The sequence below is a fragment of the Pecten maximus genome, chromosome 7 (assembly GCF_902652985.1).
Source record: "Pecten maximus chromosome 7, xPecMax1.1, whole genome shotgun sequence".
Taxonomy (NCBI): domain Eukaryota; kingdom Metazoa; phylum Mollusca; class Bivalvia; order Pectinida; family Pectinidae; genus Pecten; species Pecten maximus.
The window spans coordinates 24,785,428-24,799,045 of NC_047021.1; the positions used below are offsets into that span (position 1 = coordinate 24,785,428).

The 13,618-nt window shown below is 35.6% G+C and overlaps 1 protein-coding gene across 3 annotated transcripts in view; it reads right to left on the bottom strand.

Annotated features, from left to right (window-relative positions):
• The window catches only part of LOC117330336 (pleckstrin homology domain-containing family G member 7-like), a 78,624-nt gene that overhangs the window by 10,300 nt on the left and 54,706 nt on the right, over positions 1-13,618 (bottom strand). For all 3 annotated transcript variants that reach the window (XM_033888548.1, XM_033888549.1, XM_033888550.1), the window contains 4 exons: positions 5,779-5,822; positions 4,720-4,818; positions 2,632-2,784; positions 280-375 (listed from right to left, as the gene is read on the bottom strand). In XM_033888548.1, the coding sequence (XP_033744439.1) occupies positions 280-375; positions 2,632-2,784; positions 4,720-4,818; positions 5,779-5,822 (392 nt within the window). The remainder of the gene's footprint in view (positions 1-279; positions 376-2,631; positions 2,785-4,719; positions 4,819-5,778; positions 5,823-13,618) is intronic.

Consider the following 13,618-nt stretch of genomic DNA (forward strand, 5'->3'; position numbering starts at 1 on the left):
GGGGGTCGAAATCCATTCCTTGTATATCAACTTATGAGTGAACGAAGCATATAAGAAAGCAACTATATATCAAAATTATAGAATATCTCTGGGGATGTGGAAGTTTAACAACTTACCTAATATAGGTCATCCTCATTACATAATACATCTGATTTTTCGAAGTATACTACACTGATCATTCAGGTTACAGAATATATCTGGGTGTGTGGAAACAACAGCTTACGTAACACAGATCATTCAGGTTACAGATTATCTCACGGGGTGTGGAAGTATACTTACGTAACACAGATCATCAAGGTTACAGAATATCTCTGGGGGTTCAATATACATCAGGAAACCTTCTACCTGTACTTTCTTCAACGGTTCCAGGAAGCACTGTAAACAGATTAACGATAGTACATTATACCAACGGAAATTTTAAGTGATGTAACGCTTTTCTCACGCTAAGCATTCTTCCTTAGTCTGTTTATAATTCATGTATCTATACTGATATATTCTTCTGTTTCATTAATGCCCTCATTGCGTTTATAATACCGTTAACCATTTGGTTATGAATACAACCATGGAGATGAAACAAACTTGTACGCTTCAGCAGAGACTTGTATATCAGATATACAAGTATCTGGCTTCAGTGAGATGTACATTTATTTAATTTTACTTTTGGTTAAAGTACACTTACAGTCTCTTACGGTTCCTGCTAAAATATCTACAAACATCAAAAACACTCGATGCATAAAAAAACACCAATCAAATAAAAGCAGCAAACTTTAGACTTACAAGCGTTATTTGTATATGACGTTACGACCTTACGACGGAACCGTGTAAAGCACCCATGGATAAGAGAAACCTTGCTTTTGATCAATTTGCTTACATATATTAACAAGAGGCCCATGGGGCCTGTATCGCTCACCTGGTTGGATTTGACCAAATGTCAAAATAGTGTTCATGTGAAATTCGTTTTATTTGTCAACCTCAAACAATGCTTTATATGCTTAAAGTGTGGGGATCCCAACAGCTTTAAAGAAATAACGAAATCCAGACTCTCTTTCAAACATGCATTCATAACTCTATGATTAATAGCTATTTAAAGTAATTACATTTATCTCCCCTATGGGACCCCAAAGCTTTGGGCAAAGTCATAATTAAATGCAAAATCTGTTTCGCTTTCCTCAAGGATGTTTCTGACCAAATTGGGTTCAAATCCATTCATAACTTAATGACTAGTAGCAATTTCAAGTAATTACCTCTATTTCTCCTATTGGGCCCGCCGCTTTGGCCCCTCGGGGTCAGAGTCACCATTTATGCAATATCTGTTCCCCTTCCCCCAAGGATGTTTCCGACTAAATTGGGTTCAAATCCATTCATAACTTAAGACTAGTAGCGATTTAAAGGAATTGCCTCAATTTCCCCTATTGGGCCCCGCCTCTCCAGCCCCTTAGGGGTCAGAGTCAGAGCGATTTAAATGCATTACCTCTATTTCCCCTATTGGGCCCCTTCCCTTTGGCCCCTTCGGGGTCGAAGTCACCATGTATGTACTATCTGTTCCCCTTCCCCAAAGGATTTGTCTTACCAAATTGGGTTCAAATCCATTCATAACTTTATGACAAGTAGCAATTTAAAGGCATTACCTCTATTTCCCCTTTTGGGGCCCCGCCCCTTTGGCTCCTCTGGGGTCAGAGTCACCATTTATGCAATATCTGTTCCCCTTCCCCGCAGGATGTTCCTGACTAAATTGGGTTCAAATCAATTCATAACTTTATGAAAAGTAGCGATTTAAAGGAATTACCTCTATTTCCCTTATTGGGCCCCGTCCCGTTGGCCCCTCGGGGGTCAGAGTCACCATTTATTCCAAATCTGTTCCCCTTTCTCCAAGGATGTTTCTGACCAAATTGGGATCAAATCCATTCAAAACATTATGACAAGTAGCGATTTAAAGGCATTACCTATATTTCCCCTATTGGGCCCCGTCCCATTGGCCCCTCAGAGGTCAGAGTCACCATTTATTCAAAATCTGATTCCCTTCCCCCAAGGATGTTTCTGACCAAATTGGGATCAAATCCATTCATAACTTTATGGGTAGTAGCGATTTAAAGGCATTACCTCTATTTCCCCTATTTGGCCCTGCCCATTTGGCCCCTCGGGGGTCAGAGTCATCATTTATGCAATATCTGTTCCCCTTCCCCCAAGGATGTTTCTGACAAAATTTGGTCAAAATCCAATAAGAACTGTTTGACTAGTAGCGATTTGAAGCAAATGTTGTCGGTCCAGGTGAGCTAAAAACGTATCAATCACGCGATGTTTGAGTATTCCTTTGGTCATTTCAAAGTAAGAGCGTAAGAAATGACATAGTAGTATCAACTGACAAATATTTGAGAAAACAAAGGGCCATACGAAAGTTACACGTTACTAGTGACAATCATACCACGTGTTATCTTACTGCGAGAACATGAGAACATTCCCTACTAGCATACTGTGCGGAGTTGACACTTGATATCACACGTGGGATCTGACAGGGAAGATAAAATGGGTGATTACCAGAAGATGATTCAGTTATAGAGTTAATCTAAAGGAACTACGATTGCTTTGTAACAGTATTGATTATAGTCCACAAGGAGGTGACGAGATCCTTACATGTTTTAGTGCCATCAGATGGTCTATGAGGAAAACACATTCACTTGTGAACAGTTCCCATACTGCCTCCCGGCGTTTACGTTCACTCTCGACAATCTTTATGGGTTGTCTTTCCTTGTCCGAACTGACAATCAGATCCGACCAATGACAGTTCTGCAAAATAAAAACAAAGTTAAAAAAAAAGATAAGATAAGAAAATCATCATTTACTTGTCGATTAAGAGAAAAACAAAAGTACTATAGACAGATTAACAAGGCATGGAATTAAACCAAATGTATCATTATGACAAGATTAGCCAGGCATGAACATGACTGTACCACCATATTAAGATTAACTTGGTATGCAATAAATCTAGGTATATCACTGGAGTAGGATTCACCAGGTATATCATAAATCTAGCTATATCACTAGAGTGGGATTCACCAGGTATATAATAAATCTAGGTATATCACTGGAGTAGGATTCACCAGGTATATCATAAATCTAGCTATATCACTAGAGTGGGATTCACCAGGTATGCCATAAATCTAGCTATATCACTAGAGTGGGATTCACCAGGTATATAATAAATCTAGGTATATCACTAGATTGGGATTCACCAGGTATGTCATAAATCTAGCTATATCACTGGAGTGGGATTCACCAGGTATATGATAAATCTAGCTATATCACAAGAGTGGGATTCACCAGGTATATAAAAAATCTAGCTATATCACTAGATTGGGATTCACCAGGTATATAAAAATCTAGCTATATCACTAGAGTGGGATTCACCAGGTATGCCATAAATCTAGCTATATCACTAGAGTGGGATTCACCAGGTATATAATAAATCTAGGTATATCACTGGAATATGATTCACCAGGTATGTCATAAATCTAGCTATATCACTGGAGTGGGATTCACCAGGTATATAATAAATCTAGCTATATCACTAGAGTAAGAGTCACAAGATATGTAAAATGAATCTTTATAATTAAATCAGTATACGTAGAATCGCCAGGTAGTTGTATGCAATAAACAGGGTTCTTTCACTCTTTAGATTCAACAGTTATGTACCAAGTCTTGCTGTATAGACCTGACTGTAAGTTAACCTCACAAGATAGCAGGCAACGGACCAACTATCCAACATTACGTAATATAACCGATACTATCTGAAGGAAGGAAAGTGCATCAACACACATGGAAATCCCTGAGCGATTTTCCAGAAGGCGTGCTGACAGACGGAGTACACCTTGTCTTTATATCATAACATCTCTGACTGATAACATGATGTCCACCAGGTACCGGTGTCAAACTGTTCAAGTCACTGATCAAACAGAGGCAATATGGAAACCATTTGCTGCACGATTTTGTTTGAATGTAAATTTCTCCATTACATCACCTCAAAGGTTGAGCTTCATCAATTTTGTTGATATATGCCGATCTGATAGAAAACAGGTTTTTTTTTATTAAAGCATGATGCAGGGTAAAGCACGTTGGGGTCGATGACACCAGCCAACTGTTTAATCAGCACGTGCAGAAGTGTGGCGTTCCTGATCTTATGATTCATGAAAAAGAACCTGCGGTTATTTTAACACATTTCACTATATTCTGAAGAAAATAATCCTAAAATTGGCATCAGTTGAACATATATCTTCATTTATTTCAAAGAAAACAAAACTTGAAAAGCCGCAGAATCTATTATTGGTGTTATTTTCCTATATATCACTATGCAGGGGCAGTTCTGATGTTTTATAGATGAGAACAAAGGTAAATAATTAAAAGAAGAAAAAATTGAAAGAAAAAGAAAATAACAATACGTTTATCAGACTGCAGTCATTGTTGACAGTTAGATTAAGATAAACATGTTTTGCAAATATTTTATAAGTGATAAGATGTCAGTATGGGAATAGATGGCAGAGATGAAGAAGTACATTTTACACGAATACTTTATAAGTGGTCAGAATTCCGTGTTAAAACTAGAGTAGTTTGCAGCCTGGTTTCCGTATTTTTTACAAGCACTTTACCATTTTTTCCAAATTGCAATTTGGGAACTGACAGCAGTTGGGCGGCAGCAGAACTGACATTTCTATTTGAAACGAGTACCTTATAGGCGGCCAGATCGCTGTCCTGGAACTGAGACGGTGACAGCTTCGTCAGAACATCACTTAGCTTAGACAACTCTTCTTTGCTCCTGGTTTTAATCTTCAACGAAATACACGCAATGTTAATAACATAATCATAACACAAAAACAAAACAGAATACCGACTACTGCCATAATGACAAATGGTATAACGATAAGATTTGTATAATGAATATAAATCGTGATACAGTCAAATGGATATTGCAGATCCTGTCCGTAAGTTTTAAAATATGAGCGGTATGATGCCCGGATATTGGTACATAAATCGTGAGAAACACTCGATTTTTCCTGTATCAGACTAATGTAATGAAGATATAAATGACAAGTCCTACGCATAATCCAATACATTCATTATGTATAAAACAAACTCTCAATCAACAAAACAGCATTATTACAACAACAGTATTAATATTGTATGATATATTAACTCATACCAACTTAATGCAGTTTTGGTGCTGGACTCCTATCTTGTTTCATCATAATTCATGAACATTGTATGCTTCGTGACTAGCGTTTGCGAATTTTAATGATTATAACAGAAGACGTTACATTTTTAAAGCGATCCTAATTAATGAAAGCAAACACTATATCTACCTTAATTGGCTATAGCAAAGAGTGTTACATTACATAAACCGAATATAATTTACGTTAACTCAGAACGTTATATTACATTAAGCGATATTAATTGACATCAATGAGAATGGTTCATTAGATTAACAGCTATCAATTGTTTATAAACGGAAATGTTTACATAAAAAAAATGAATTAACTTAAATGAGACCGGTACATTAACCGATATTATTTTACTTTAACGAGAACAGTACATTGCATTTATTGAATATCATCTGACTTAAATGAGGATAGTACATTACATTAACCGATATTAATTGACTTACAAATGTAAATGAAAATAGTACATAACATTAACCGATATTAATTGACTATTACAGAGAGGGGTACCAATTTACCAATAGATTTCAAGTTTTAAACATTCTGTAAAAGCATTTCAAGGCATACATACCAGTCTTCTGAAGGAAAAGGTTGTAGGCCGCCCCTTCTTGTTATCTGAAATAATAAAACGTTTAATACACCATCATAAATTGTTATTTTAGTATTTAAAACGGTAAATTACTATGCTATTCATACACATTCTGACTCAAGCTATGTATATATTCATTTTAACAACCCTTAAATTAATTTGTATTCAGAAGGCTATAACATGCTCATTTAGGTTTAAATTTTGTATCAACGAATATATACTTCATATATGAATGTAAACTTTTATACGCCTTATTACCAACGTCGCAATGACAACCATACTATATTTGTCATGTTATGTGAAAATGACGATATAAACAGTCTATATGGAGCATATGGTAAAGGTCATTACGTCAAAAGGGAAAACATGAAGCGACATCAATGTAATGATATATTTACTTGTTGACAATATTTGTGCTGTTTTTATTGGTTCAACAGACTACTGGCATTCCTGTTGGGAAAATGCTCCCTCTCTTACCAGAGGTGTTTGTATATGTATGTAAGGCTCTTGGTTATAGAGGAACCTATAATAATAGATAACAATGAGTAACAGCGACACGCAGTCTTTGAACAATGACACTGGAGACTCTCCTTAATTAGCCGCTTACCTCAATGTTTAGTTACAAATTAACTACCAGGATCATGCTATCAGCAAGGTAAACTCTAAGTGTGACGCGTTTGTTTTCCTATTTCAATTCGTATTTCTTTATAGTAAAAGACTTGCTAACACAACCATAGGAACTAGGCATCACAATGAAGCCAAAGACGCTAGCCATGTCCGAAGGTGTGGTTCTATTTCCCCGTATGTTTTTAAGGAAGTCAGTGATGATGTTCCATTTGATCACATCGGATTTATTGTTTTCTTGTTATCGATTTGCAGTAAGGGTTATGGTATACAATGACATTTACAAGATTATAAAAATGGCAAAATGATTAGAACGTTGAGCTTATTGAAACCGCTTGCGCAAATCTTTATATGTCTATCATACGTATTTCATGACAAAATACAATGTATGTATCTATTTTTGAAGATTAAATCATTCAACAACATTTGGTATATGTTCCAGAGTCATCTCATTACTTTGAAGGGATATATTTGAATGCTGTTCAGACAGATATACGTACTCAACAGCATGCTAAACAGAAGTGGAGACATTTTTCAGGAAATGGTATATTCGAAAGCTTTTTAATACGACGTGTACATGCAATACTCGAATATGGACTGAACTATTGAGATCCCCCTTGGGTATACACGCCAATGCTATAACATATCAGATTTCGCTGCCTCGTAAAACGAAATCCCAACATGATTTGCCTACATTGGTGTTACATTATGACATGAAACCTAAAAAGATATGAATAGTTTGTATATCAAAGAAAGAGGAAATACTAAATTAAGCTTATGTTTAATAAAACAAAATATGAATATATAAAAAAAATACAAAACACCAAATGTTCAGTGAATTAAAGGATCACTGCAATTGTTGGAGTTACGCGCGTCACCATAGTAACCATGCAAAACCAGGTCAGCTTGGATAAACTTGAAATAACGGTACCACTTACTTCAGCTGAGTAAAGCAGTAGAAGTAGAATGTGTCAATCAAGTTAATAGACTCTAGAAAACCTACTAGATATAGGAATATTGATTGTCGTATGTTAAAATATCTATCATAAAACGGACAAAATCTCTGAAACCAATTTTAAGAGATCAATACAGAAGTACCTCAGTATACAGATTATATGTCGTATATTTCAACTGTTACCAAGGTTTGAAAGCAACTTCGGTATGGCAATGTTCTCTGTGTAGCGACAATATTGAGCGTATATTGTAGATACAATCTTTACTTATGGGATGTTCGCATCCTTTTTTGTGTGATTATATTAGAATAAGCTTTGATGGCATAAGGTATGGTAGAATGAACTGTGTTTATGACGATTTAACTGAACCTCCTAATGACGTACCCTGTCATAACGATGGATTAACGGCTATTCTAGCACCATTTAGTGTCAAATATTGATCGCATTCATCTTCTCCTCGAACAAAATAAGTTCCCAGGAGCAAACTAGTACGAATAGCTCTACACATAGGGAACACTTTTCTCATTATTATATGGGAACTCAAGTCATAACAATCGTACCATAGTCCAGATCACGTGCTCTGTTAATTTCCCAATCCCCTTTGTTTTAAGGATTGTATTTTAGCAACGTACCAAAGTTAATGTACGATTACATAGCGAATGATATTACCCAGTTACAATATAAAACACCATCTTGACACAATTAAGTATATTGATAAGTATCGTAGTGCATAATAACATTCCATTGACAGTTTAAATTGTTCCTTTCGATGTTTACATGTTAATTTAAATGTTGAATGTTTAATATGGATTTCACTGTTCATATGTTACTGCTCCTTTAATTGTTTTGATGTTAATGTTCCTTGAACTGTTTACATGTGGATGGTTCCTTAACTGTTTACAAGTCACTGTTCTGTTAACCTTTCACGTGTTACTGTTCCTATGATTGTTGAGATGTTACTGTTCCTTAGAATGTTCCCACGTTATTGTTCCTTTTGAGACTTTCAAGTTGCTGTTCATTAAACTGTTTACATGTTACTGTTCCGTTAATTATTTACAGTTTATGTTACTTTAGTTGTTCACATGTTGCTGTTCTTTTAACTGTTTACCTGTTAGTATTCAATTACCTATTTACTTGTAACTGTTCCTTTAGAGACTTTCGTGTTACTGTTCCTTTAGAGACGTTCATGTTACTGTGCCTTTAGAGACTTTCATGTTACTGTTCCTTTAGAGACTTTCGTGTTTCTGCTCCTTTAGAGACTTTCATGTTACTGTGCCTTTAGAATCTTTCATGTTACTGTTCCTTTAGAATCGTTCATATTACTGTTCCTTTAGAGACTTTCATGTTACTGTTCCTTTAGAGACTTTCATGTTACTGTTCCTTTAGAGAATTTCGTGTAACTGTTCTTTTAGAGACGTTCATGTGACTGTTCCTTTAGATACTTTCATGTTACTGTTCCCTTAGAGACTTTCATGTTACTGTTCCGTTAGAGACTTTCATGTAACTGTTCCTTAAGGGACTTTCATGTTACTGTGCCTTTAGAGACTTTCATGTTACTGTTCCTTTAGAGACTTTCATGTTACTTTTCCTTTAGAGACTTTCATGTTACTATTCCTTTAGAGACTTTCGTGTGACTGTTCCTTTAGAGACTTTCATGTTTCTGCTCCTTTAGAGACTTTTATGCTACTGTTCCTTTAGAATCTTTCATGTTACTGTTCCTTTAGAATCGTTCATGTGACTGTTCCTTTAGAGACTTTCATGTTACTGTTCCTTTAGAGATATTCGTGTAACTGTTCCTTTAGAGACTTTCATGTTACTGTTCCTTTAGAGACTTTCGTGTAACTGTTCCTTCAGAGACTTTCGTGTAACTGTTCCTTTAGAGACTTTCATGTTACTGTTCCTTTAGAGACTTTCGTGTAACTGTTCCTTTAGAGACTTTCATGTTACTGTTCCTTTAGAGACTTTCGTGTAACTGTTCCTTCAGAGACTTTCGTGTAACTGTTCCTTTAGAGACTTTCATGTTACTGTTCCTTTAGGGACTTTCATGTTACTGTTCCTTTAGAGACTTTCATGTTACTGTTCCTTTAGAGACTTTAATGTTACTTTTCCTTTAGAGACTTTCATGTAACTGTTCCTTTAGAGACTTTCATGTTACTGTTCCTTTAGAGACTTTCATGTTACTGTTCCTTTAGAGACGTTCATGTTACTGTTCCTTTAGAGACTTTCATGTTACTGTTCCTTTAGAGACTTTCATGTTACTGTTCCTTTAGAGACTTTCATGTTACTGTGCCTTTAGAGACTTTCGTGTAACTGTTCCTTTAGAGACTTTCATGTTACTGTTCCTTTAGAGACTTTCATGTTACTGTGCCTTTAGACACTTTCATGTTACTGTTCCTTTAGAGACTTTCATGTTACTGTTCCTTTAGAGACTTTCGTGTTTCTGCTCCTTTAGAGACTTTTATACTACTGTTCCTTTAGAACCTTTCATGTTACTGTTCCTTTAGAATCGTTCATGTGACTGTTCCTTTAGAGACTTTCATGTTACTGTTCCTTTAGAGATATTCGTGTAACGGTTCCTTTAGAGACTTTCATGTTACTGTTCCTTTAGAGACTTTCGTGTAACTGTTCCTTCAGAGACTTTCGTGTAACTGTTCCTTTAGAGACTTTCATGTTACTGTTCCTTTAGAGAATTTCGTGTAACTGTTCCTTTAGAGACTTTCATGTTACTGTGCCTTTAGACACTTTCATGTTACTGTTCCTTTAGAGACTTTCATGTTACTGTTCCTTTAGAGACTTTCGTGTTTCTGCTCCTTTAGAGACTTTTATACTACTGTTCCTTTAGAACCTTTCATGTTACTGTTCCTTTAGAATCGTTCATGTGACTGTTCCTTTAGAGACTTTCATGTTACTGTTCCTTTAGAGAATTTCGTGTAACTGTTCCTTTAGAGACTTTCATGTTACTGTTCCTTTAGGGACTTTCATGTTACTGTGCCTTTAGACACTTTCATGTTACTGTTCCTTTAGAGACTTTCGTGTGACTGTTCCTTTAGAGACTTTCATGTTACTGTGCCTTTAGACACTTTCATGTTACTGTTCCTTTAGAGACTTTCATGTTACTGTTCCTTTAGAGACTTTCGTGTTTCTGCTCCTTTAGAGACTTTTATACTACTGTTCCTTTATAACCTTTCATGTTACTGTTCCTTTAGAATCGTTCATGTGACTGTTCCTTTAGAGACTTTCATGTTACTGTTCCTTTAGAGATATTCGTGTAACGGTTCCTTTAGAGACTTTCATGTTACTGTTCCTTTAGAGACTTTCGTGTAACTGTTCCTTCAGAGACTTTCGTGTAACTGTTCCTTTAGAGACTTTCATGTTACTGTTCCTTTAGAGAATTTCGTGTAACTGTTCCTTTAGAGACTTTCATGTTACTGTTCCTTTAGAGAATTTCGTGTAACTGTTCATTTAGAGACTTTCATGTTACTGTTCCTTTAGAGACTTTCATGTTACTGTTCCTTTAGGGACTTTCATGTTACTGTTCCTTTAGAGACTTTCATGTTACTGTTCCTTTAGAGACTTTCATGTTACTTTTCCTTTAGAGACTTTCATGTAACTGTTCCTTTAGAGATTTTCATGTTACTGTTCCTGTAGAGACTTTCATGTGACTGTTCCTTTAGGAACTTTCATGTGACTGTTCCTTTAGAGACTTTCATGTTACTGTTCCTTTAGAGACTTTCATGTGACTGTTCCTTTAGAAGCTAACATGTCACTGTTCTTTTATCTCTTTTGTATACAATGTATCTACCTAGAAGTAAATTCTGTATCTGGCACATTTTGTATTTGTTTGGTTAAGAACTGCGCAGTTTTGGTGTATCGACCAAATGGTTATATCTTTTGCCGGTAGTATATTGTCTTGGTTATTAATAATTTACGTAAACTAACATATTTGTACAGCAAATTGTTGATACATTGCCTCCCTTCACTACTATGACTTGTTGTTTAGATGTTGCAGCGCTAGAGTGCCAAAATGAACATTTTTCTGTATTGGCGGAGTTGGTTAACCCAGCTGGTGCTGGTACTGTATACAATTGATAATTAATTGACTACGTATACTACACTTGTATGACGTTTACGACCGAACAACCCAAGCAATATAATGGCAAAATTGGCCAATATTGATAAACACTACCTTACACCTGACCTTGTCATTGCCGAGTTTTCGTCCACATTGGCCTGCCTTTAGAAAAACGTTTAGGAGTCTCACTCAGCAGCTAACGAAATCAGCCTGTAAAGTTATCATTACCTGCCCATATATGTTGTAATTATATATGTGTTTGGACTCAAGTTAATATGTTAAAATCTCAAAGATAACTCTGATTCATATTGACCCAATTGGGAATAATCAAACCTTGGCCTGCTATGATATATCTAATGAAGGATTGCTGTACTATGGGTTGTAGTACAATATATGGTAATGTTGAAATTGGATTGTTCCAGAAGAAGATTGCCTGAAATTTTGACCTTGACATGCCCTGGTGGCTTCATACACAAATGAATACCAGTGCCATTTAAAACTGTTAATTGGAAAGAAAGTTGTATTTTAGAAAGGTTAATACCATGTTTTCAATTCTCTAGCAGTTGACTCAAGCTGCACATGGAGGCTGATTGCATATGTTAGACCCTCTCGCCCACTTTATTATAATTACCAGAATACGAGACACCCAATGTCCTACACAATCACTATTTCTCGATACCTCGTTGTTGTATAATTTTGCTTTTCTACGTTAGCAGTTCCGAGACTGGAATTAATCGATCTCTGTCTAAGACCTATGAACTAATTGGTATTAATCTCAATCCAGTTTGCATCCCGGATACATGAAAAATGTTCCAGCTCTTCCTCTACAACATCTTCTCAAATAATCAATTGTGATACACGAAACACATCAACGAGAAGTAACCTGAATTATATTGATGTCGTGATAAATCAACCTTAGTAACGACCCATGTACTTGATAAGTTCGAGACTCTTAAATGTTACTGATGTTGCTAGTTCAACGCATGATTTCTGAATAGGTGAGAGGAACCATTATGCAGTATGAGCATTTTATCATAGTGATCTCCTACAATTTTTTTTCTTTGTATCCGATCACCCTACCAATTAGACGGACTTTCGCAAAGTATGCACAAAATACATATTTACTCAAGACATTTTACAAAATACCAAACGAATCACAAATTAAGCGTCAAACTACATGAAAACTATTTTCAAAATATTCACAAAGAAAAACGTCACATTAACGAGGATGTATCTATTAAACAGGGATATATACCAAACTTGTACTGTGATTTGTATTTCAGTAGTCGACAATAATGAAAAATTAATATAACATTGAGTATCGAATAAACTGTGAAATGTATAAAGCAATATGTGGGGATACAGGGATGCTTCATTTAAGAACAGTATGCAAAAGATACGGGGAGTGTTTGGCAATTTCGACTGGTTTTATTGTAAATTGTAAAGAAAACAATAAAAATAAGTAGCACGCTACGAGGAGTTAGTTGTTGTTTTGAATGATATATTACATATAGTTCTGGTCTATATACTTATTTCTATTTGATGAAATATATCATATGCATGTCTAGCGATAAATCTGGAATACGTTGATAATCTTCATTTCAGACTTTCATATAATAACGAAACCAAGTTCAGTTACAAAATTTGAGACTTTGAATAGAAGTACATTTTTGCTAAAATATCTTTTCACGGAAACTAACAAACACACCGTGTACTGGAAAGGTTGTCTGTCTACCATCTGATTTCACCACCAATGGAGTTTTAAAACATATTTCATGTTATTTCTGTATCAACGTTTTGTTCAACAGTTCATATGGCACTGGCGAATCTACGATGAGATTAATTATTTACATTCTATTGAAATGTCAGGATTGAACCAATGATGCTAAAATATAAAATTTATCGGGACGACATTACACCAAGCACCATACTAACTATTTTAACTGATTTTCATATTTTGTCATATTCACATTTGTTTCCATTACTAAGAATCGATTAGGTATTAAGTTTAGTCCCAGGACAATCACATTCGACTTGTTTGTTACCAGGATGCAGTCCGGACCTACTTTATTTTTAGGCCTTTCCTACCCTTTTTTTTGTTAGATGTGAAGTCTGACGTAATCGATACTTTGGAGAGCGCATCATTTCGTGAATTAGATAAAAGATTCATGGA